The 25,311-nt window shown below is 38.2% G+C and overlaps 1 protein-coding gene across 4 annotated transcripts in view; it reads left to right on the forward strand.

Moving 5' to 3' along the window:
- The window catches only part of CORO2A (coronin 2A), a 373,363-nt gene that overhangs the window by 47,917 nt on the left and 300,135 nt on the right, over window positions 1-25,311 (forward strand). The window contains exon 1 of one of the 4 annotated variants that reach the window (XM_053702693.1): window positions 15,882-15,915. The exons of the other annotated variants lie outside the window; for them this stretch is intronic. Coding sequence (XP_053558668.1) covers window positions 15,901-15,915 — 15 coding nt within the window. The 5' untranslated portion in view covers window positions 15,882-15,900. Of the gene's footprint in view, window positions 1-15,881; window positions 15,916-25,311 lie in introns of those variants that run through there. 4 annotated transcript variants of the gene reach the window in all.

Raw genomic sequence — 25,311 nt, forward strand, 5'->3', positions numbered from 1 at the left:
TCCCGGGTTTCGTTTGAAATAGGCGTGGCCTCCTTTCCCTGTTTGGACCCCTTTGGGTCTCAGTGAGCTGGGCTCACTCGTGGAGGTGTTCTTTTTATATTTGGGGACCTTTCGGTTTCCTTGTTCCCTTGGGGGTTTCGGCTCGTGTCTCCTTCATTTGTGGAGATGATCGGTGGGGGACCGTTGGTTGGGCAACGGTGTCTCCTGGAGGACTGTTGGCTCAGTCGAGTCAGTTTGTGGTGTCTGGTTTGGCTTCTGGAACACCTGCGAGTCAGTGTCATGGGTCTTTTCCTCTTAAAATTTTCTCGAACAAAGCGTTTTTTTTTATCGGGTAGCGGTTCAGGCCTGGTGCCCTCAGTATGGGCCGCCTATTGTACCCTCCCGTCTTGGCATTCAGTGTCCTCTATAGCTTGGGTATTGTTTTCCCAAAAGTAATGAATGCAGCTGTGGACTCTTTCCATTTTAGAAGAAAAACATAAATTATGCTAACCTGATAATTTCCTTTTCTTCTGATGGAAAAAGTCCACAGCTCCCCACCCATAATTTTATGTGGGGTGTTCTTCTGGCACCTTTCACCCTGATATTTCTTCTACTGTTCCTTGTTACTCACAGAATGACTGGGGGATGAGGGGAGTGGGAGGAGTATTTAAGCTTTTGACTGGGTTGTCTTGGCCTCCTCCAGGTGGCCAGGTTCTTATTTCCCAAAAGTAATGAATGCAGCTGTGGACTCTTTCCATCAGAAGAAAAGGAAATTATCAGGTAAGCATAATTTATGTTTTTAAACAATTTTCCTTTTATCACCAATTTTGCTTTGTTCTCTTGGTATTCTTAGTTGAAAGCTAAACCTAGGAGGTTCATATGCTAAATTCTAAGCCATTGAAGGCCGCCTCTTCTCTGCGGGCATGTTGACAAATTTTCACCGCTAGATGGTGTTAGTTCATGTGTGTCATATAGATAACACTGCACTCACGCACGTGGAGTTCAGGTGAGTCAGCTCTGATTGGCTAAAATCGATGTCTGTCAAAAGAACTGAAATAAGGGAGCAGTTTGCAGAGGCTTAGATACAAGGTAACCACAGAGGTAAAAAGTGTATTTATATACACACAGAGAGAAGTACACTCGCAGGAACGAACAACTGTCTCAATACTATTGTTAGCCTGTTCTAAAGCGATTTACCACCTGGGTGCAGCTTCTTGTAGCCCAGTAATGCTTTTCACAGAGAAGAACTTTCCTGTAGTATATCAGTCTGATCCCGCCTATTACGGTCAGTCCAGTGCTGAAATACCAGGCAATTCCTCTCTGAACAAGGAACACAGCAACCCCAGACGATCGTTTCGGCCTTCATTGGGCCTCGTCAGTGAGGTTTAGCCATATTCCTCTAAGCACACTGAGCAAGGAGTCCACGTCTGGTTTCCCCTTTTTCCCATAGGGAGACTAAATACACACAGAGAGAAGCACACTCGCAGGAACGAACAACTGGCTCAATACTATTTTTAGCCTGTTCTATGGCGATATACCACCTGGGTGCAGCTTCTTTTAGCCCAGTAATGCTTTTCACAGAGAAGGACTTTCCTGTAGTATACAGTGGGGCAAAAAAGTATTTAGTCAGCCACCAATTGTGCAAGTTCTCAAACTTAAGAAGATGAGAGAGGCCTGTAATTTTCATCATAGGTATACCTCAACTATGAGAGACAAAATGTGGAAACAAATCCAGACAATCACATTGTCTGATTTTGAAATAATTTATTTGCAAATTATGGGTGTAAATAAGTATTTGGTCAATATCAAAAGTTCATCTCAATACTTTGTTATATATACTTTGTTGGCAATGACAGAGGTCAAACGTTTTCTGTAAGTCTTCACAAGGTTGTCACACACTGTTGCTGGTATGTTGACCCATTCCTGCATGCAGATCTCCTCTAGAGCAGTGATGTTTTGGGGCTGTCGCTGGGCAACACAGACTTTCAACTCCCTCCAAAGGTTTTCTATGGGGTTGAGATCTGGAGACTGGCTAGGCCACTCCAGGACCTTGAAATGCTTCTTACGAAGCCACTCCTTCATTGCCCTTGTGTTTGGGATCATTGTCATGCTGAAAGACCCAGCCACGTTTCATCTTCAATGCCCTTGCTGATGGAAGGAGGTTTGCACTCAAAATCTCACAATACATGGCCCCATTCATTCTTTCATGTATACGGATCAGTCGATCTGTTCCCTCTGCAGAGAAACAGCCCCAAAGCTTGATGTTGCCACCCCCATGCTTCACAGTAGGTATGGTGTTCTTTGGTTGCAACTCAGCATTCTCTCTCCTCCAAACATGACGAGTTGTATTTCTACCAAACAGTTCTACTTTGGTTTCATCTGACCATATGACATTCTCCCAATCTTCTTCTGGATCATCCAAATGCTTTTTAGCATACTTCAGACGGGCCTGGACATGTACTGGCTTAAGCAGGGGGACATGTCTGGCACTGCAGGATCTGAGTCCCTGGCGGTGTAGTGTGTTACTGATGGTAGCCTTTGTTACGTTGGTCCCAGCTCTCTGCAGGTCATTCACTAGTTCCCCCTGTGTAGTTCTGGGATGTTTGCTCACCGTTCTTTTGATCATTTTGACCCCACGGGGTGAGATATTGCGTGGAGCCCCAGATCAAGGGAGATTATCAGTGGTCTTGTATGTCTTCCATTTTCTAATTATTGCTCCCACAGTTGATTTCTTCACACCAAGCTGCTTGCCTATTGCAGATTCAGTCTTCCCAGCCTGGTGCAGGTCTACAATTTTGTTTCTGGTGTCCTTCGACAGCTCTTTGGTCTTCACTATAGTGGAGTTTGAAGTGTGACTGTTTGAGGTTGTGGACAGATGTCTTTTATACTGATAACAAGTTCAAACAGGTGCCATTAATACAGGTAATGAGTGGAGGACAGAGGAGCCTCTAAAAGAAGAAGATACAGGTTTTTGAGAGCCAGAAATCTTGCTTGTTTGTAGGTGACCAAATACTTATTTTCCCCCATAATATGCAAATAAATTCTTTCCAAATCAGACAATGTGATTGTCTGGATTTGTTTCCACATTTTGTCTCTCATAGTTGAGGTATACCTATGATGAAAATTACAGGCCTCTCTCATCTTCTTAAGTGGGAGAACTTGCACAATTGGAGGCTGACTAAATACTTTTTTGCCCCACTGTATCAGTCTGATCCCGCCTATTACAGTCAGTCCAGCGCCGAAATACCAGGCAATTCCTCTCTGAACAAGGAACACAGCAACCCCAGGCGATCGTTTTGGCCTTCATTGGGCCTCGTCAGTGAGGTGAATAAATACACACAGAGAGAAGCACACTCACAGGAATGAACAACTGGCTCAATACTATTGTTAGCCTGTTCTATGGCGATGAAGGCCGAAACGATCGTCTGGGTTTGCTGTGTTCCTTGTTCAGAGAGGAATTGCCTGGTATTTAGGCGCTGGAATGACCGCAATAGGCGGGATCAGACTGATATACTACAGGAAAGTTCTTCTCTGTGAAAAGCATTACTGGGCTGAAAGAAGCTGCACCCAGGTGGTAAATAGCCATAGAACAGTTTAACAATAGTATTGAGCCAGTTGTTCGTTCCTGTGAGCGTGCTTCTCTCTGTGTGTAAAAAGTGTATTTATATAACTGTGTTGGTTGTGCAAAACTAGGGAATGGGTAATAAAGGGATTATCTATCGTTTTAAATAATAAAAATTCTGGTGTAGACTGCGCCTTTTCTTCTATAAGATACGAAGAGTCCACGGATTCATCCTTTACTTGTGGGATATTATCCTCCTGCTAACAGGAAGTGGCAAAGGGCACCACAGCAGAGCTGTCTATATAGCTCCTCCCTTGACTCCACCCCTCAGTCATTCTCTTTGCCTACTCTAAGTACTAGGAAGGGTAAAGTGAAAGAGGAGATACTTTCCGACATCACTGGAGGGAAAGGCCATGCCCTTCCTCAGGATAAGACAAATAGACTGAGGGCCAAACAAAATCATTTTCATTCCTTTCGAAACTTCAAAGGTGGACCCTCTGCCACCTCCCCTGCCACAAAGCAGGAGGGGAATTTTGCTCAATCCAAGTCAGTCTGGAGGCCTAACCAGACATGGAATAAAGGTAAACAGGCCAAGAAGCCCGCTACTGCTATCAAGACAGCATGAAGGGGCAGCTCCCGATCCGGGGCAGGATCTAGTAGGGGGCAGACTTTCTCTCTTCGCTTGGGCAAGAGATGTTCAGGATTCCTGGGCTTTAGAAATCGTGACCCAGGGGTATCTGCTAGACTTCAAAGATTCTCCTCCAAGGGGGAGATTTTATCTTTCACGGTTGTCTGTAAACCAGAACAAAAGAGGGGCGTTCTTACGCTGTGTAGAAGACCTATATACTATGGGTGTAATCTGCCCAGTTCCAACAGCAGAACAGGGGTTTTACTCCAATCTGTTTGTGGTTCCCAAGAAAGAGGGAACCTTCAGATCGATTTTAGATCTCAAGATCCTAAACAAATTCCTCAGAGTCCCATCCTTCAAGATGGAGACCATTCGGACAATTTTACCAATGATTCAGGAGGGTCAATATATGACCATCGTGGATTTGAAGGATGCGTATCTTCACATTCCAATCCACAAAGATCATCACCAGTTCCTCAGGTTCGCCTTCATGGACAAGCATTACCAGTTTGTGGCTCTTCCTTTCGGGTTGGCCACAGCTCCCAGAATTTTCACAAAGGTGCTAGGGTCCCTTCTGGTGGTTCTACGCCCGCGGGGCATAGCAGTGGCTCCCTATTTGGACGATATCTTGATTCAGGCGTCAACTTACCAACTAGTCGAATCTCACACTGACGTCGTGTTGGCTTTTCTAAGATCTCACGGGGGGAAGGTGAACATAAAAGAGTTCACTTATCCCTCTCACAAGAGTTCCATTCCTGGGAACTCTGATAGACGTGAACATTTTTCTGATGGAGGTCAGCAAATCAAAGATCTTAACCACCTGTCGAGCACTTCATTCCATTCCTCGGCCGTCAGTGGCTCAGTGTATGGAGGTAATTGGACTAATGGTAGCAGCAATGGACATAGTTCCGTTTGCTCGCTTACATCTCAGACCACTGCAACTGTGCATGCTCAGACAGTGGAATGGGGATTATGCAAATGTATCTTCTCAGATAAATCTGGATCAAGAGACCAGAGACTCTCTCTCTTCTTTGGTGGTTGTCACAGGATCATCTGTCCCAGGGAATGCGTTTCCGCAGGCCAGCATGGGTCATAGTGACGACGGACGCCAGCCTTTTGGGCTGGGGTGCAGTCTGGAATTCCCTGAAGGCTCAAGGTGTGTGGACTCAGGAGGAGGCTCTCCTTCCAATAAATATTCTAGAACTGAGAGCACTATTCAATGCGCTTCAGGCGTGGCCTCAGCTGGCTTCGGACAAATTCATAAGATTCCAGTCGGATAATATCACGACTGTAGCGAAAATCAATCATCAAGGGGGAACAAAGAGTTCTCTAGCGATGATAGAGGTTTCCAAAATCATTCGATGGGCAGAGACTCACTCTTGTCATATATCAGCAATCTATATCCCAGGAGTGGAGAACTGGGAAGCGAATTTTCTCTGACGTCAGACTTTTCATCCGGGGGAGTGGGAGCTCCATCCGGAGGTGTTTGCACAATTGATTCATCAATGGGGCACACCAGAATTGGATCTGATGGCATTTCGTCAGAATGCCAAACTTCCTTGCTACGGGTCCAGATCAAGGGATCCTCAAGCAGTACTGATAGATGCTCTAGCAGTACCGTGGTCGTTCAACCTTGCTTATGTGTTTCCTCCTTTTCCTCTCCTTCCTCGTCTGATTGCCAGAATCAAACAGGAGGGGGCTTCGGTAATTTTGATAGCACCTGCGTGGCCACGCAGGACTTGGTATGCAGATCTGGTGGAGATGTCATCTCTGCCACCGTGGAATCTGCCAATGAGATAGGACCTTCTCATTCAGGGTAGTTTCTCTGTGGCTGACTGCCTGGAGATTGAACGCTTGATTTTATCTAAACAGTGATTCTCTGAGTCGGTCATAGATACCTTGATTCAGGCTCAAAATCCTGTCACTAGGAAAATTTACCATAAGATATAGCGTAAATATCTTTATTGGTGTGAATCCAAAGGATACTCATGGAGTAAGATCAGGATTCCTAGGATTTTGTCCTTTCTCCAAGAAGGATTGGAGAAGGGGTTATCAGCTAGTTCCTTAAATGGACAGATTTCTGCTTTGTCAATCTTATTGCACAAGCGTCTGGCAGATGTCCCAGACGTTCAGTCATTTTGTCAGGCTTTGGTTAGAATTAAGCCTGTGTTTAAACCTGTTGCTCCGCCATGGAGTTTGAATTTAGTTCTTAAAGTTCTTCAAGAGGTTCCGTTTGAACCTATGCATTCCATAGATATTAAGCTTCTATCTTGGAAAGTTCTGTTTTTTAGTTGCTATCTCTTCTGCTCGAAGAGTTTCTGAACTATCTGCATTACAATGCGACTCGCCTTATCTTATTTTCCATTCTGATAAGGTGGTTTTGCGTACCAAACCTGGATTCCTTCCTAAGGTTGTTTCTAATAAGAATATTAATCAGGAAATGGTTGTTCCTTCTCTGTGTCCTAACCCTTCTTCTAAGAAGGAGCGTCTGTTACATAATTTGAACGTGATTCGTGCCTTGAAGTTTTACTTACAAGCGACCAAGGATTTCCGTCAAACATCTTCCTTGTTTGTTGTCTATTCTGGAAAACGTAGAGGTCAAAAAGCTACGGCTACCTCTCTCTTTCTTTTTGGCTGAAAAGCATCATCCGTTTGGCATACGAGACTGATGGACAGCAGCCTCCTGAAAAGATTACAGCTCATTCTACTAGAGCGGTGGCTTCCACATGGACTTTTAAAAACGATGCTTCTGTTGAACAGATTTGTAAGGCTGCGACTTGGTCTTCGCTTCATACATTTTACAAATTTGATACTTTTGCTTCTTCGGAGGCTATTTTTGGGAGAAAAGTTCTTCAAACAGTGGTGCCTTCTGTTTAGGCATCTGTCTTGTCCCTCCCGTTCATCCGTGTCCTGTAGCTTTGGTATTGTATCCCACAAGTAAAGGATGAATCCGTGGACTCGTCGTATCTTATAGAAGAAAAGTAATTTAATGCTTACCTGATAAATTAATTTCTTCTATGATACGACGAGTCCACGGCCCGCCCTGTCAATTTAAGACAGATTATATTTTTTTATTTAAAACTTGTCAATACTGCACCTTGTAGTTTCTCCTTTTTCTACCTATACCTTCGGTCGAATGACTGGGGGGTGGAGTCAAGGGATGGGCTATATAGACAGCTCTGCTGTGGTGCTCTTTGCCACTTCCTGTTAGCAGGAGGATAATATCCCACAAGTAAAGGATGAATCCGTGGACTCGTCGTATCATAGAAGAAATTAATTTATCAGGTAAGCATACATTTTCTTTTTAATGTGTGCATTTGTTTACAACTATTTAAATTGGTATATTTCTAGTTGTAGTAAGAGTTTTCTGGTTTCAATGTATAGCCTTAAAAGGACAGATATGCCTCAACTTTATTTTTTAAAGTATTCACTGCCCATTGCTGCTTTAAATCAAGTTTAAAATTCTTACCATTTTTAAGTAATTACGTTAAAGGGACAGTATACATCAATTTTCAGATAACTGCATGTAATAGACACTACTATAAAGAATAATATTCACAGGTACCGATTTAAAACTCCATTTAAAAACTTACATAGAAGCTCCCAGCTTAGCTATGTTAAAAAGGTTAGCTGGAACTCCCACTTAGAGTGGTTGTATAGTAAAAATAGTAGACCCCCCCCCCTTTTCTCTGAATATGAAAATAACCTTTACACAAACAGGAGTAAGCTGGAGGAGGTATACATCAGTATGCTTCTAAAACTTTGGGGCTTGGTTCGGAGTCTGAAAATGTTATTTAAAAATAATTAAAACTATACATTAAAAAAAAAAACCTATATGGGCTATATACATGGATCATCTACAAAACATTTATGCAAAAAAAAATCTAGTGTATAATGTCCCTTTAAGTAATATAGTTATTAATTCTACAAACTACATTTGTAATAATAATTTTCTGGTTTCTGTTTTAGAGGTTAAAATACCAAATACTACAGTAAATCTCTAAGGAAAATGAGCGCAATGATTTTAACAATGAAGTAACCATGGGATTTCCTTTAACTGTGTACTACTTTTTATGATTTACCTGCATAGGAAGCAAATTATCAAATGAACACATATAATTACACAGTAGACACTTCTAGGAATGGGCTTGACAAATTGTGGATGCCAGGGAGCCATGTGTTATGAATTGTATTTCTTGCTTTGTGTAGCTTTCTCCTCAGGACAATCTAGCATAGAATTGTTATTGTTTTAAAAGATAGATAATCCCTTTATTACCCATTCCCCAGTTTTGCACAACCAACACAGTTATATTAATATACTTTTTACCTCTGTGATTACCTTGTATCTAGGAACCTTCTTCCAGCCCCCTGATCACATGACTGTAACTGTTTATTATGTATTGTCTTAAATTTAGCATTGTTCTGTGCTAAATCTTAAATAACCCCCTGTGCCTGAACACAGTGTTATCTATATGGCCCACGTGTACTTTCTGTCTCTTTGTGTTGAAAAGAGATTTAAAAAGCCTGTGATTAGAGGCAGCCCTCAAATGCCTAGAAATTAGCATATGAGCCTACCTATGTTTGGTTTAAACTAAGAATACCAAGAGAAAAAAGCAAATTTGATGATAAAAGGACTTTTAATTTAATTTAGATAGAGCATGCAATTTTAAGCAACTTTCTAATTTAATCCTATTATCAAATTTTCTTCGTTCTCTTGCTATTTTTATTTGAAAAAGAAGGCATCTAAGCTTTTTTTTTGGGTTCAGAACTCTGGACAGAACTTTTTTTTTTTTTTTTTTTTTTTTTTTTTTAAAAATGTTTATTGGATGAAGTATGGGATTACAGAGGAATGCGACATAAATCACATTAGTCACAGAGCGCAATAAGTACAAGAATAAAACAAGTTTATACAGGTAGTGCGGAAATTGGACAGCACTTTTTTATTGGTGGATGAATTTATCTACCAATCAGCAAGAACAACCCAGGTTGTTCACCAATAATGGGCCGGCATCTAAACTTACCTTCTTACATTTCAAATAAAGATACCAAGAGAATGAAGAAAATTTGATAATAGGAGTAAATTAGAAAGTTGCTTAAAATGTCATGCTCTATCTGAATCACAAAAGAAAAAATGTGGGTTCAGTGTCGCTTTAACAGTTGTATATTTTACACATCCATTGTTTGTACACTTTAGGTGTCTTTTTTTTTTTTTTTTTTTTTTTTTATATGTCCATAATTTTCATCAGCAGAAGAGATTAGATAAGGGAAGATCAGGATTTCTTCTTTTTCTCTAAAGATAAATTTAATAAATTACATCTGTACTAATCTCAGGCTGATTTTTGCTTAGAATACATCATTTTATATAGCATTATTAGTGCTTAAAGGGACATTGTACACTAGATTTTACTTTGCATAAATGTTTTGTAGATGATTAATTTATATAGGCTATCTGGGAAGTTTTTTATAACAATGTATAGTTTTACTTATTTTTTAATAACGTTGTGCTAATTTTCAGACTCCTAACCAAGCCCCCAAAGTATCAGATGTAGACTCAAGTCTACAGATTCCTGTTTGCTCCTGTTTGTGTTATGGGTCTTTTCATATGCAGGGGACGGGAGTGTCTGCTCTTCCTGCCTTCCCAGCCCCTTTCATTGGGTGTGCCAGCCTAACTTCATCAACAGTGCTAGACTGGGAGCTTCTAAGTAAGTTTATAAAAGGTTTTTATACTGGATTTTTAGATCAGTATCTGTGCATATTCTTCTTTATAGTAGTGTCTATTACATGCAGTTATATGAAAATTGGTGTATACTGTCCCTTTAATGTCCGTTTAAGTACTTTACTTTTAAGCATAAAAACTTATTTTTTTTAATCATTTTTTTCCTTTACAGAACTCTTATTAAATTAAGCACACAAATGTAGAAAACCTGTAGGGAGAAATTAAACTTCCATCAAACTGTGTGCCAGGTGTTATTTTAAGGTTCTTTGTGTTTATTTACCCTCTGGCTGGCTTCAGATCTTAAAAGATGTTCCCCAGTGCAAGAAATTCTTTTGGAATGTGTATAAACCACAAACTGACATAAATAGCTTCAACTGACTCACCTGATTTCACTATATCCAAAAAATTTGTTAAAGCCCATCTCAACTATTGATGATTGTAAAGGAAGTAATAGCATTTAGTTCTGCAATAAGATACTAACTGGAAAGAGCTTTCCTATTTATAATCTGCCTGATTATTTACCTTCATATGTAAGAAGTTTTCAATGAAAAATGCATTCATTGTATATGTATTTTATATATACATATATACACGCACACCACACACCACACACACACACACACACACACCCACACCACACACACACACACACACACACACACACACACACACACACAAATGCATTCATCTCTATGTCAAATGAAAAAAAAACAGCTGGTTGTGATTTCAGGTTGTGTCATAAGGTATAGTTTGCTAAATGAAATGCTGATTTGAAGGCATGGCGGCCTATTTATCAAGCTCCGAACGGAGCTTGTGGGCCCGTATTTCTGGCGAGTCTTCAGACTCGCCAGAAACACCAGTTATGAAGCAGCGGTCGGGTTGATTAACACCTCCCTGCTGGTGGAAGCGAGTCAGCAGGGGGTGGCGTTGCACCAGCAGCTCTTGTGAGCTGCTGGCGCAATGTTAAATGCGGAGAGCGTATTGCTCTCCGCATTCAGTGAGGTCTTGCGGACATGATCCGCACTGTCGGATCAGGTCAGCAAGACCTTTAATAAATAGGCCTCTTGGTGTGAATCATGATGGATTTCACAACGTGCTGATCTGTGATATACAGTACAGTCTAGTTATTCTTCAGTGCCTGACACATTAGGTTCTGTGCACTCTCTGTACTCCCCCTTCTTGAATCTTGCATCTGCTACAATATCCTGGGTATTTGCAATGCCTATAGGGAAAATCTATCCTTATTGTCAAAAAGCCATCATATAATCATTTCTTTTCTAAGATATGGTGAGTCCACGGAATCCTCAATTACTGTTGGGAATATCACTCCTGGCCAGCAGGAGGAGGCAAAGAGCACCACAGCAAAGCTGATAAGTATCACTTCCCTTCCCACAACTCCCAGTCATTCTCTTTGCCTTAGATGCATGGAGGAGACAGTGGGAAGAAGCTCACTTTGATGTCGGTCTTCCACTTTCCAGGGGTGGCCAATTGGGAAATTGGATTTCTGAACAGATGGATTTTTTTATTCCGGGGAGTGGAATTCCATCCGGAGGTGTTCTCCAGCTTAATCCTCAAATGGGGGGTGCTGGAGTTAGACCTTTTTCTGCTGGCTTCATATTTCTCAGTTTATTCTCCTTTCCACAAGTCTTTGCACATATCAATTAGGAGAGAGCATTGTGTTCTAATAGCCTATGCGTGGCTTCACAGGTCTTGGTATGTGGACCTAGTGGAGAGATTGTCTCTCCCACCTTGGAATATGCCTCTGAGAAAAGGACCTTCTACTTCAGGGTTCCTTCCTCCTTCCAGATTTCGTTTCTCTGGGGCTGTCTGCTTGGAGATTAAATGCTTAATTCTGTCTAAGCAAGGTTTCTGAGTAGGTCATTGAGACCATATTTCAGGCTTACAAGCCTGTTGCAAGCATGATTTTCTATATGTTATGGCTTTTATAGAAGAGAGAAATAGAAAAGGGGCATAATATGGCACACTTATGGGAAGATAATCAATACAATAAGTGGATGTGTGGAGTGTAGTGATGAATTCTCCACTACTAAAATTGAACAAAATAAAATAAAACTGTGTCAAAATTACAATTGACACACAAACTCCTCTCAGAAACCGGTGCCGTGATCAATCTGTACTGATTACCAGTCCCCTTAGCAAAGTACTATTTGTCTACAGACCTCGTAGTAGTATCGGTATACCAAGCTAGATAATCACTGTTCAATTCAATTGTTGGAAAGAAAAATACCACTTAGTGCGTCCTGAATGTAATCTATAAGTCATATATCCGAAGTATAGCTATTAACAGTGTTATAAGGCTAGCAGGTAGAACAGATTTAGCTTAAAGTTTAACAGACTGTTAGGTACTGTAATAAGTACTGGATGGGTAGAATACCCTTACCGTAGTGAGTACATAGACTGGCCCAGGATAAATGGGCAATTGGATTCCTGCTCTTGTCTTAGTTCTTCTTTTCTGAAGAATGCTTGTTGCACGGCTTGTGCGTGAATTAAACTTTTTTGTTTTCAGGCGACTAAGGATTTTCGCCAGTCTTCTGTCTTGTTGTTTGTTTCTCTAGGAAACGTGAAGGTCAGAAAGCTTGTTCTTCTTTCTCTCTGAGAAGTATATTTGTTTTCGTTTATGCGACTGCTGGGCAGCAATCTCCTGAGAGAATTACAGCTCATTCCACTAGGGCTGTCTCTTTTTCTTGTTTTTTTCTTGTTTGTTTTTTTTTTTTTTTTAAATGAAGCTTCTGTGGAACGGATTGCAAGGTTGCATCTTTGTTTTTCTCTGCAGATCCTGTAAAAAATTAAAATTTGATTTTTTACTTCGACTGAGGTTCTTTTGGGAGAAGGATTCTTCAAGCGGTGGTGCCTTTTCTTTAGGTTACCTGTCTTGTCCCTCCCTAATCATTGGTGTCCTCTAGCTTGGGTATTGATTAACCAACAGCAATTGATGATTCCGTGGACTCACCGTATCTTAGGAAAGAAAACAAAATTTATGCTTACCTGATGATAAATAGATGGCTATTTTTAACTTTAACCTCACACACCTCTGGACCTTGTGTTACTACTTTTTCTCCATTTTCCTTCGGTCGACTGACTGGGGGTTGTGGGAAGGGAAGTGATACTCAACAGCTCTGCTGTGGTGCTCTTTGCTGCCTCCTGCTGGCCAGGAGTGATATTCACAACAGTAATTGATGATTCCGTGGACTCACTGTATCCGGAAATAAATACATTTATCAGGTAAGCATACATTTTGTTTTCCTTTTTGGTCATAAATGTTTGTGATATAATTATGGGGCTTCCTGTCCCTTTATTGGAAATTGTAGTTGTTACTAGCAGTTGATAACTAGTTTACATTCCATTTGTAAACTTTAAGTGTTTTGTCTACACTACAGGTAGAACAGCAGTTGAGGTTGTGCACTGTTACTGTTGTGGTTAAAAAAAATATTGCAATGCTGGCTCAGTAATCCCTAATTAGATTATCAGAAATGTATGATTTGAGTGACTCAAATACACTGTCTGAGATATTCTGAATCATTCATGTGCGGCCAGCAGCATTGCAATAATTTTTTACTAAATTAAAAAAACACAATATCTAACCTATCAACCCCCTGATGTGTAAGCAACTTAAACAAGGAAAGCTTCTACAACTTTCCAAAGGGTAAAAATCATATAATACAAGAAAAGTGTGGTAAAAAGCAACAGCATCAACCAGCATGATGGCCTTTCTTTGTTACACCTTTTACACTAGAAGCACTATAAAAAGTGTAACAAAGAAAGACCAGGTCATCTTGATAAAGGCCCATGACTGGCTGAAATGCGTAGGCGCACCTGGACATTGTTATAGCCCAAGAACGGAGCACTCTGACATACACTTGGGAGAAAAACACGCTGGAATTTTGCCTGATCGTTCACACGGCAATCTGATTGGCAGAAGGACAACATGTGACGACATACACGGAAGCGGCTGAATCAAACCGAAAAGAGGACGCCGAAAAGAGGATGTAAACAGCTGAGTGCTGTGGATCCCACAGTCTGCATTACACAAGCAAAAAGAAAGTGTGGTAAGAAACCCCAATGGCCCCTAAAGGACATCAACTTCTAGAAGGTAACCATAATAATAGTTGTTTAGAACCGGGGGAATTAGAGGTTCCACTTATCCCTAATCTAGAAAAGAACACTGTCTGGAAAATTGTCCTAAGGGAAATGTAAAGCGACACTCTGAGACTAAATCCTTTGAAAAAACATCATTGTGTTGACATTTGGTTGGAATTCAACTTAAAGGGACAGTAAAGTCAAAATTAAACTTCCATGATTTAGATAGGGCGTGCAATTTTAAACAACTTTCCAATTTACTTTTATCATCAAATTTGCTTTGTTCCCTTGGTGGTATTTTTGAAAGCTAAACCTAGCTAGGCTCAAACTGATTTCTAAACAGTTGAAAACCGCCTCCTAGCTCAGAGCATTTTGAAAGTTTTTCACAGTTAGACTGTGCTAGTTCACATGTGTCATATAGATAACATTGTGCTCACTCCCGTGAAGTTATTTAGGAGTCTTCACTGATTGACTACACTACATGTCTGTCAAAGGCTCTTAGATAAGGAGGCTGTCTGCAAAGGCTTAGATACAAGATAATCACAGAGGTAAATAGTATATTAATATAACTGTGTTGGTTATGCAAAAACGGGGAATGGGTAATAAAGGGATTATCTATCTTTTTAAATAAGAAAAATTTTGGTGTAGACTGTCCCTTTAAAGCTGCTATATATTCACTGTGTAGTACAGAGTTATAACATTAACTTTTGAAGCTGTTATATTCCCGCTGCTATTGCCATAGAGGATACTCTTTCTGGACACTTTTTTTTTCTTTTTCTTATGCTTCTTGGACATTAGTCCATGTTTAGTTTTTTTAGTATTTTTATACCACTGGTGGTCCCCATATTAAACTTGGTATGAATGGTATAGTGTGATTGTATACTATAGCCTCATGTTTATTTAGGTAATTTTTTACATTGCATAGAGGAAGAAATTGTTCTTAAATAAATTACTTCTATACTTTCATGCTGGTTGATACGGTTGCTTTTTAGCGCACTTTTCTTGTATTAAATAATTTTATTACCAAACTGTAACAGTGCACAACCTCACTATAAGTCACTCACATGATTCAGAATATATCATTGTATGTGAGTGACTTATAGTGAGGTTGTGCACTGCAAAAAAATATTGCAATGCTGCTGGCTCAGTAATCCCTAATTAGATTATCAGAAATGTATGAATTGAGTCACTGACGTGATTCAGAATATCAGTGTTTGTGAGTGACTTATAGTGAGGTTATATGAGTGTTGAAAATTTTAAATGTTTTTCTCACTTAAACAAGTATTATACTTGCCATGTTGGTATATGGTTAAATAAGAAATGAACGAGGGGGGGCTCTTTGCCCTAAAATGCCTGGGCCTCTGTTTGGTCCCAGTCCGGCCCTGGTAGTGTTTATTACATGCTGGCCTCTATATACAATTTGGTATATACTGTCCCTTTAACTGCAACCAATAGGAGTAAATGGAAAAAGGATTGTACCCCTATATGTCCAAAATGCTCCCTTTTGTCACCAAATTTCTCCCATTATTTTTGGGATTGCCCAAAAATTTGACAGTTCTGGGCACAGATCTCATTTCCAATATACTCAAAGTGAATTACCAACTCAACAAACAAGTTATATTCCTACTACAAATATCTAAACTAATTAAAAAACAGAGAAAGCAATTTATAATAATGGTTATATTAAAGTGAATGTAAACTATAGTCCATCCGTTAACGCTATATTAATATTTCAGCCAAATTGGGTCAACTTTAATTCATCATTTTTTTTTATTAATTTATAAAATCGCCAAATTATAACTTTTTAATCATGTCGATCTTTGCGCAGTTCCTCCGCCCGCCATATTGCCATTTTTGATTGACACTTCATCAGAAATCCAAGTCTCTATAGCCCTCATTGGAAATAGAGCAATACACATGGATCGTATACAAGTAAGTGGCAGTATGAGCTTTTATATTACGGAATATTTTGAAATATGGCGAGATAGTATATGAAATTAGCATCCCCGAAGTTGATTACAATGTACTGAAAGCGAATGTTAGCGCATGCGCAGGTCCACAGTTCAACGGGAGCGTGCTTGAGACATACCTATAGAGCTGGTGGGACCATTCTATACGTCACACAGTGCGGAAATCCGAAGTGGAGACTGGGAGGAGTCAGAATGAAAACTGGCTAAAGTTGGTATTATAAATATTAGAAAAATTATAGTTTGAATAAAAAAAATTAACTAGCAGTTTCACTAAGTCAAAGTACATAAATGCTTAGGAGGCATCGTGGCAGCAGTTTAATTCACTTTATTAGCAAGAAGGATAATTACAAAACTATGGATTGATAAAAGAAACAACTATTACTTTACTTAAGAAATAAATATGGCAACAAATAATAACAGAGAAATATGATACACTGTTGGACCCAGTAGCAAGAACACAATCTTTTTTGACTAAATGGGAACAATATATTAAAACAATGAAAGAAGCAATACAAAAAATTATATATAAAGGGTTAAAAATATAAGACCGGTGAGAATAAGCGCATACAGAGGTATATATACATATAATCATTACAAGTAATTGAGAGAAAGTTATATTTGGTTACTTTATAAGGGCTTTGTGACAATAAACAATGTAATGTGTTCAGTATTTGTAAATGTGTGTTGACATCTCATACACGTTAAACAATATATTCATATGTATAATGTAATTCTTTTTATCTTTTATTCTTTTCCTTTTGTATGTCTATTTAATAAAGAACAATATATAAAAAAAAATATATACATATAGATATTTAGACAATAGACTCATGTAAACTGCCTGGTATACCCACTGCATGCTGGTATTGGGCTCACTTGGCTAAACCTATACTGCCCAATAAAGTGCCCCCATGGTCATGTGATCACTGTGATGGCCAATAACGGTAATCACATGTCAGAAATGACAAGCTATTGTTTGTAAAAATAATAATAATAATAAAAAAAAATGGTTTGTCTTAAATCAACCCCTATCTCTCCCTGACACCTGAATTTATTTTCATGTTTAATATATATTGCCTGGTTTTAATTATTAATTTACATAATTTCCTATGCTTAAAATCTACCTAATTTTTTAGTATTGCATTTCTATTTATTATTTTATGTACCTATATAGGGTATATTGAAGAAAGCCATGTTTGGTATATATGGGGGCACTTAACAAGATATAGGATAATTATATTGAAACCAAAACAGAGCAAAAATGCCAACATTGTAATTTCAGCACTGATACTGGGGAAAACATTTGTCCTTAAGGATTAAATTCACTTTTTAAATGTTCTTATTTATCTTGCTATCCTTTGTTGGAAAAGAATACACACATATCCTACACTACTTAGCTGGTGGCTGCCCACATTTGTTTCTTATCATTGTCTCACCAGCTGTGTTCAGCTAGCTCCCAGTAATGCATTGCTTCTCTGGAGCTGACTTTAAATATCCAAACATCTGAGAACAGCTGATATGGTTTCAGTTTAAGGGGCAACACTTAAAGAGACATTAAACTGATGGGTACAACTACAGTAAGATGGTTACTACTCACCATGCTATAGTTTTCCCTCCTGTACCTGCAGCTCTCTTTAAAGCTGTTCTCTTATTTTAACTTATTACAGAATCCTATTGGTAAAGTTCTGCATTTTATACTGGGCGCAGCCATCTTGTAGCTTGTGTATTGCTGCATCATGTGACAGGAGCACTGTACTTTCACAGATCTGCTTTGTGACAGCTGTACCTTTCACTTGTACTCTCTATTATGTGAGGTAAACTAAAGTTAAATTTTTTGCAGCTTTTTGCCCAGTTTAAAAATTAAATAACAAATATAAGCTCCAAGATGGCGACCCCCAGTGTAAAGATGCTGAGCTTCACTAACTAATTCTTGTAAGGGGTTTAAATATTGAGATCTAATCAATGCAGAAATTGTGCAAAAGAGTGACTTTATTGTTTACAGTTTCCACACGTAGTGCCAGGGCATTTGTTCATGGCACACTCCTTGTTAATTGCTTAAGTGTATACATGTTCTAGATGGGTTATAATCATATTGGTAGCCTCAGAGAGACACTAAAGTCAAAATAAAACTTTTATGATTCAGATAGAACATGCAGTTTTAAGAGACTTTCTAATTTTACTTCTATTGTCAAATTTTGAGCATTCCTTTTTATATGAACACTTTCTGAGACACCAGCTCATACTGAGCATGTGCACAAGGTCACAGTGTATATGTATACTATGTATACTATTCTAGAGTGGTAACTAGCCATAGAACAAACGAGCTATTATGCTATTGTTCGTTCCCAGGTTGAGCGCTTCTCTCTTTTTATTTATGCAAATTATGACACTTAGGGAAGTCTCCCTAAGTGTGATGCGGGAATCCAGAGGTGGACCCGTTACTTAGTGTGCCTAGAGGGAATGGCTGCACCTCACTGATGAGGCCCACACTAGGTCGAAACGTACGTCTGGGGTTTTGCTGTTTCTCTTGTTCAGAGAGGGATTGCCTGGTATTTCGGTGCTGGACTGTACTGTTAAGTCAGGATCAGACTGATATGCTACAGGAAAGTTCTTCTTTGTGAAAGGCACATATTGAGCAAATAGAGGCTGCTTCTAGGGTGGCAACTAGCTATAGAACAAGCTATTATGCTATTGTTCGTTCCCAGGTTGTGCGCTTCTCTCTCTTTATTTATATATGTATACTAGTCTGTGATTGGCTGATGACTGTCACATGATACAGGGGGCCGGCAAGTGGTGAAAAAACAAGTTTGTCAGAAAAAAAATAATCTACTGCTTATTTGAAATTCAAAGTAAATGTTATTGCATTGTCTTTTTATTATGCACTTGTTAATTATGTAATTCTATTGTATTTAGTGATACTTTAAAGATTACGAGAATTCCTATACATTTGTTTCCTAGTAGAAAAGTATCTCTTCCATGTTGTATTGGTAAACAACATATTTTTAGCATTTTATTTTTATGCCTAGAGATGACAAAAATAAATCAGTGGGTTAAAACTTTTAAAAGAAGAACTGAAAACATTACCATGGCAACCTTTACTCTATACACATATGCCAAATACATTCTGCTATTTCCTTGTAAATGGCTCATAATGATGTTGTTGAATCTTGTTAGTAAAGACCATTAAAGAGACATTATACACTCATTTTTTCTTTGCATAAATGTTTTGTAGATAATCTATTTATATAGCCCATAAAGTTTTTTTTTTTTTTTTAAATGTATAGTTTTGCTTATTTTTAAATAACATTGCTCTGATTTTCAGACTCTCCAGCTTGCTCCTGTTTGGGTCTTTTCATATGCAAAAGAAGGGTGAGGGGGGAGGGTCTTATTTCACACTTACAGTGGGCTTTCCAGCTATCTTTTCAACAGAGCTAAACTAAGAGGTTCTAAGTAAGTTTTTAAACATTTTTATACTGGATTTTTATATCCGTATCTGTGCATCTTATTCTTTATAGTAGTGTCTATTACATGCAGTTATATGAAAATGAGTGTATACTGTCCCTTTAAAGTATCGCTCGAAAGCTGCAGAGAACTGCTGGTCCCAAGCAGACATTGGCAGTGGGTGTTTGTGTATAGGTATACGCGTGTGTATATGATGGTATGTATGTATTAAAAAAATAAAAAAGATATATATATATATATATATATATATATATATATATATATATATATATATATATATATATATATATTGTTATACATTTTAGACTAACCTTCAGTAACCATTTTTATCTTCTTTCTTTTTTTCTTTTTCTTTCTTTCTAATACTGTATGAATCTGACTTTCTATTAATTTTAGAAATGCTACTTTAGCAGGATGTGTTTTTGTTTAAAGCTTGTATTGTGCAAATGTTAGTTTAAATCCCTGATGTACAGATGTCTTGTCTGTCTTTGTGCCAAAGATGATTTCATTTTGCTGATCATTCTATTTGCAAGATAGCTAATCTGCCCCCAAAGTAGAACGCAAAAAGCATCAAAATGTTCGCTAGCACAGGCGTGGACACATTTATATAAAACCTATATACAGACAAGATTTTTAAGACTCAGAATATTTTTGAGAGTTTGTGAGGAGGGACAGTCGGATACATTTTGCAATTTTTAGATATCTGGCTGTAGAGTATATGTGGCTTACTTTTTTTTTTTTATGCAAAGCTTTATTAGTCAGTAGTCTTCAGTGATTTTATGAGGTGCTTTCCTCACCTGTGTCCCAGAAGGAATTAATGTAATTTTCTATTGTTTATTTTGTTTTTGAGTTGGATAGCTTTTTAAATATAAATATTTTATACTAAAATTGGGGCTACGCTAGAGAGCTCCTGGAAAAAAAACCTTTTAAAAAGCATTGTGTAAATGTTTCTAGCAATAAAATGTATATCTGTAACAGTCTTTGTAAGACCTTTACAAAAAAATGCATATTCAGTAAAACATGCATTACCATTTTTGCTGAAATGCTTTTCAGTGGCTTATAAATTAGCCTAGTTGTCTCTAAATATATATATATATATATATATATATATATATATATATATATATATATATATATATATATATATATATATATATATATATATATATATATATATCTCAAGTTTGTATGACAGTTCCTAAACCCTGCTTGTGTTAAGAGTTAATTATTTTAAAGGGATAGGAAAGTCAAAATTAAACTTGTAAGAATCAGAGCATGCCATTTAAAGACACTTTTAAAATGACATATTATCAAATGTGCTTTGTTCTCTTTGTATCCATTGTTGAAAATGAATACTCTCATATCCTACACTAGTTAGAGCTAGCTGGTACCTGCATACATTTGTTTCTTTTGATTGGCTAACTTGATGTGTTCAGCTAGCTGCCAGTAGCTCAATTCTGTTTCCTCAGCAAAGGATAACAAGAGAATGAAGCATATTTGATAATAAGCGTATATTTGATAGTTGTTTAAAATTGTATGTTCTATCCCAATCATGAATTATATTTTTGGGGTTTCCTGTCACTTTAAAATAAAGAACTACATGTAGCGTGGTTGTTCCATAAAATTTGTTGGGGGAACCCCAAACATTTTTAAAGGGATTTTCTAGTGTAACTATAAAATGCTTTTTGGCTAGAAGATTTTATTTTGAAATTAGTTTCCTTTACTATTTAAAGGGGTTATTTATATGGTTAGAGTTGTGCCACTCCAGGTTAGGATAAAGTCAGTGAATACACATGTATGCATTCTATTGATTGACTCTCCAAATGCATCCTCCTCTGGAGCAGCAACTTGAATTACTTGTAAAAATAAGAAGCACTAACAAAATAATAAAGCATTTTATTTTTAACATTGGATATCTCTTTTAATGCCTATCTTGTTAGATCCACTAAAGGTCCCTAAGGTGGTTCCACCACCCTTTCTGCAACTTTAGAGATGCATTTGTCAGTTGAGATGTGCCAGACTGCGGTCTCTGTTATGCCCCAGTGTATGTGAATGGCAGATGTCAGTGGTTGCCAGTGCACTATGTAGGTGATTGGTCACACATAAAGATGACATAAGTGCAGGGTTACAGGATCAGCCATGGCCAGACATGACCACCACACTGTCAGAAAAAATATGCAAAAATTGTACCTTTAGGGGTACAACAGCTTGTCACTGGGGCAATACCCTCTAAGGTACACCCGCTGTACCCTTTAACTCCACATATTAAAAATGCTCTTCCATCAAATTTATTATATAACATTCAATTATGCATTCACCTAATGTGTACTTGCTCAGACAGTATTACAATAGCCACAGTGCAGTTTGATAAATTTGGATAGTGTAGCCAAGTAGCATGTCTTAAAGGGACATTATACACTCATTTTTTCTTTGCATAAATGTTTTGTAGATGATCTATTTATATAGCCCATAAAGTTTTTTTTTTTAAATTAATGTATAGTTTTGCTTATTTTTAAATAACATTGCTCTGATTTTCAGACTCCTAACCAACCCCCAAAGTTTTATGTGAATACGCTCAGCTACCTACTCCAGCTTGCTCCTGTTTGTGTAAAGGGTCTTTTCATATGCAAAATAAGGGGGAGGGGGGAGTGTCTTATTTGCCACTTGCAGTGGGCTTTCCAGCTACCTGTTCAACAGAGCCAAACTGAGAGCTTCTAAGTACGTTTTTAAACAGTTTTATACTGGATTTTTATATCAGTATCTATGCATATTATTCTTTATAGTAGTGTCTATTACATGCAGTTATATGAAAATGAGTGTATACTGTCCCTTTAAGACTGCTACAGGAATTCCTGAAATAACCATGCTAAACAAACAGTTTCAAAAGGAGATACTAGTCTCCAAATGTTTTATTTTACTCTGTACTAGACTCTAACAACACCCTATTTAACTTAGGGTGACACGCCACATAAATATATAGAACATATAAAGAAAACAATATAATAATAAAATATAACACTAGTGAAAAAAGAAGGGGGATTCAGGGGAGGGATAAACGATTAAACGATAAAACTCACAACCATGCATTAAATTGCAAAATATATGCAAATTAGTCTTTTTCCCTAGTACAGGTAGCCCTCAGTTTACGCCGGGGTTAGGTTCCAGAAGGAATGGTTGTAAATCTAAACCGTTGTAAATTGAAACCCAGTTTATAATGTAAGTCAATGGGAAGTGAGGGAGATAGGTTCCAGGCCCCTCTCAAAATTGTCATAAGTAACACCTAATACATTATTTTTAAAGCTTTGAAATGAAGACTTTAAATGCTAAACAGCATTATAAACCTAATAAAATAATCACACAACTCAGATTTCAATTGAATTTTTCTGCAAACAGTTCTTTCTATGCATTCCAATCTGGACTGATTTATAGACGGGAAGATCTTGATCATTTGAAATCTGCTCGATAGCTCAGGTCTGGTTAAACTGATTAATTTCAGCTTGCTTGGCATTACTGCAACACAAGCGGACAGCTCTACCTACTGGCTATTTTAATAAATGCACTGCTTCTCAATGCTTTTTAATAGCAGTCACATGACTGGAAAAAAGGTTGTTATTCTGAAACGTTGTAAATGGAACTGTTGTAAAACGAGGGCCACTTGTACATATTTTAGTGATGAACCTTCTACCAATAGATGGAGCTGTATTACAATGTGTCCAGGATGACGCTATGGCGTGATACCCAATGTCCATGTATGTGATTGGGGAACAGTTACAATTTTTTTTATTTTTTTTTAATACAGGTTCTTAAACAGCTCTTGTTTATTTTATATTATTTAAAACAAAATTCTTTCTTTGTAATTTAAGTTAATGTTTGCTTTATGTTTAAGAGTTAACATTTTAATGTTTATATTTAGAGCATCAAGATATGATATGGACTTGCAGGGTTTGGCAACCTTGAAACGACCCATCCCCCCTCAACCTTTTAGTCACACAAGTGATTGTACCTTTTTTGGGGGACTAAATGGTACAGACATGGACCCTTTGACAATTAGAAACATATTTGTACCTTATTTACCGCTAAATGGTACATTTTAGTTCCTTAAGGTGTAATTATGATCCATTGAGGGTACAACCACAGCAGTTGTACCCTAAGGGTTCACAAACGGACTCCAACCGTACCCTTTTTTCTGACAGTGCAGAGATAAACCTTATTTTACAGTAATAAATTATTTTCTCAGCCACACAACATTGCTTTACTACAATAATTTGTACGGGGTTAGAATCCGAGTCTGTACAATATTGCAGTTTTTCTGTTCCCAGACACTTTAAGGGAACAGGTATTTGGGGGTTTAAAAATCCTCTTCTCAAAGGCTTAACCTAACCAGTGGTTCACTGGAGTTTTGCAGATAGATAGGTTTAAAGGGACAGTATACTATAAAATAGTTTTTCCCTTAATGTGTTTCCAAATACTTTTTTTTTCCAGCTGCAGAGTATAAAATTTGCTTTTTTTTTTTTTTTTTTTTTTAAATATATTTTATTGAAAAACTCAGGTTTTGTATACAACATGTAAAATTTTCACAGTTATGTTTTCCAGTCTTTGCCTTTTTCTTTTTTTTTTCCCCCTTACCCCTTACCCCCCTCCGACTTCTCAGTGTTGTCCTTGGCAGCTTGTGTCATTGTTGTAGATACTGCTAAGTTTCGCAGTTCCATCATGGAGTCTGAGTCCGTATAGGCCTTATAGCCTGGCAAATGTAATCAATAATACTTGGTAAAGATGCTAGCTTGTATTTAAACAAATATAAAGTTTCATATAAAAAGTAAAACAGTGTGTGACCTCTGCGTGGCACCATGAGAAGGAAAAGGGGTCATAGGCTCACCCGTGGAAGGATTTTTACATGCAATTGCTTCTGCACAGTTAGTGGTCCCTTGTTTTCCGGGTCTGTCATTGTGTTTTACGCGTTTTTGTGTCTTATCCCTACTTAGCCAGTGGGGAGATGTGTTATACAAGTAGTCGCGTCTTTTGTCCTGAATTGTGGTGCGTCTGCGTTGTCTAATATCAGTGGTCAGTGTTGCGCTGTTCCCATTGTTGCAACATTAGTTCATGTATGTCTGCTGTGCCATGTTGTATGTGGTGGTACCTCTCTAGGTGCAGTAATGTTTTTACTTGGTTTTCCCATTCCTCTATGGATGGTGTCGTCTTTGTTTTCCAATACTTTGGGATGAGCATTTTGGCACTATTCAGCATGATTAGGAGTAAAGCCTTGTTCTGCTTAGTCTCTAACTTAGGTAGTGATAGAAATAGAATCGTCTTTGGACTGTTTTGTAACGGTTTCCCTATTATGTGTGCAATCTGTGTGAAGATACCTACCCAGTACGTGTCGAGTTTAGGGCAAGACCACCAGATGTGTGTTGGTGTGCCCTCCTCACCGCAGTCTCTCCAACACCTCCCTGAGGCTGTCTTATATATGCAATGTAACCTACTGGGTGTGAGGTACCATCTTGATATGAATTTATAGCTTGCCTCTTGTACTCGTACAGAAACTGAGGCTTTCTTGGTAATTTGGAACGCAGTGTACCACTCTGTATTCTCTATCTCCATTTGTAATTCTTTTTCCCATGCCTTCACATATGTGGGGAGTGTGTTGGCGTCTTCCAATAGTAATAATTTATATGTCAATGAGATGGCATGAGACATGGGAGTGACTCGGGTGCACAGGGTTTCAAAGACCGTTTTCTGTCTTGTAAATGAGCCCCTGGAATGGTGTGTTGCAAGGAAGTGATTGATCTGTGAGTGTGCTAACCAGTTCAGATGCGCCCCCAATGTTGTCTCTTGAATGTCTGCTAATGGTGCGAGTTTGCCTCCTTCCAAGAGGGAGGAGATCGTCATATCACCAAAG

Source organism: Bombina bombina, chromosome 2, assembly GCF_027579735.1.
Source record: "Bombina bombina isolate aBomBom1 chromosome 2, aBomBom1.pri, whole genome shotgun sequence".
In the NCBI taxonomy this organism is placed as follows: domain Eukaryota; kingdom Metazoa; phylum Chordata; class Amphibia; order Anura; family Bombinatoridae; genus Bombina; species Bombina bombina.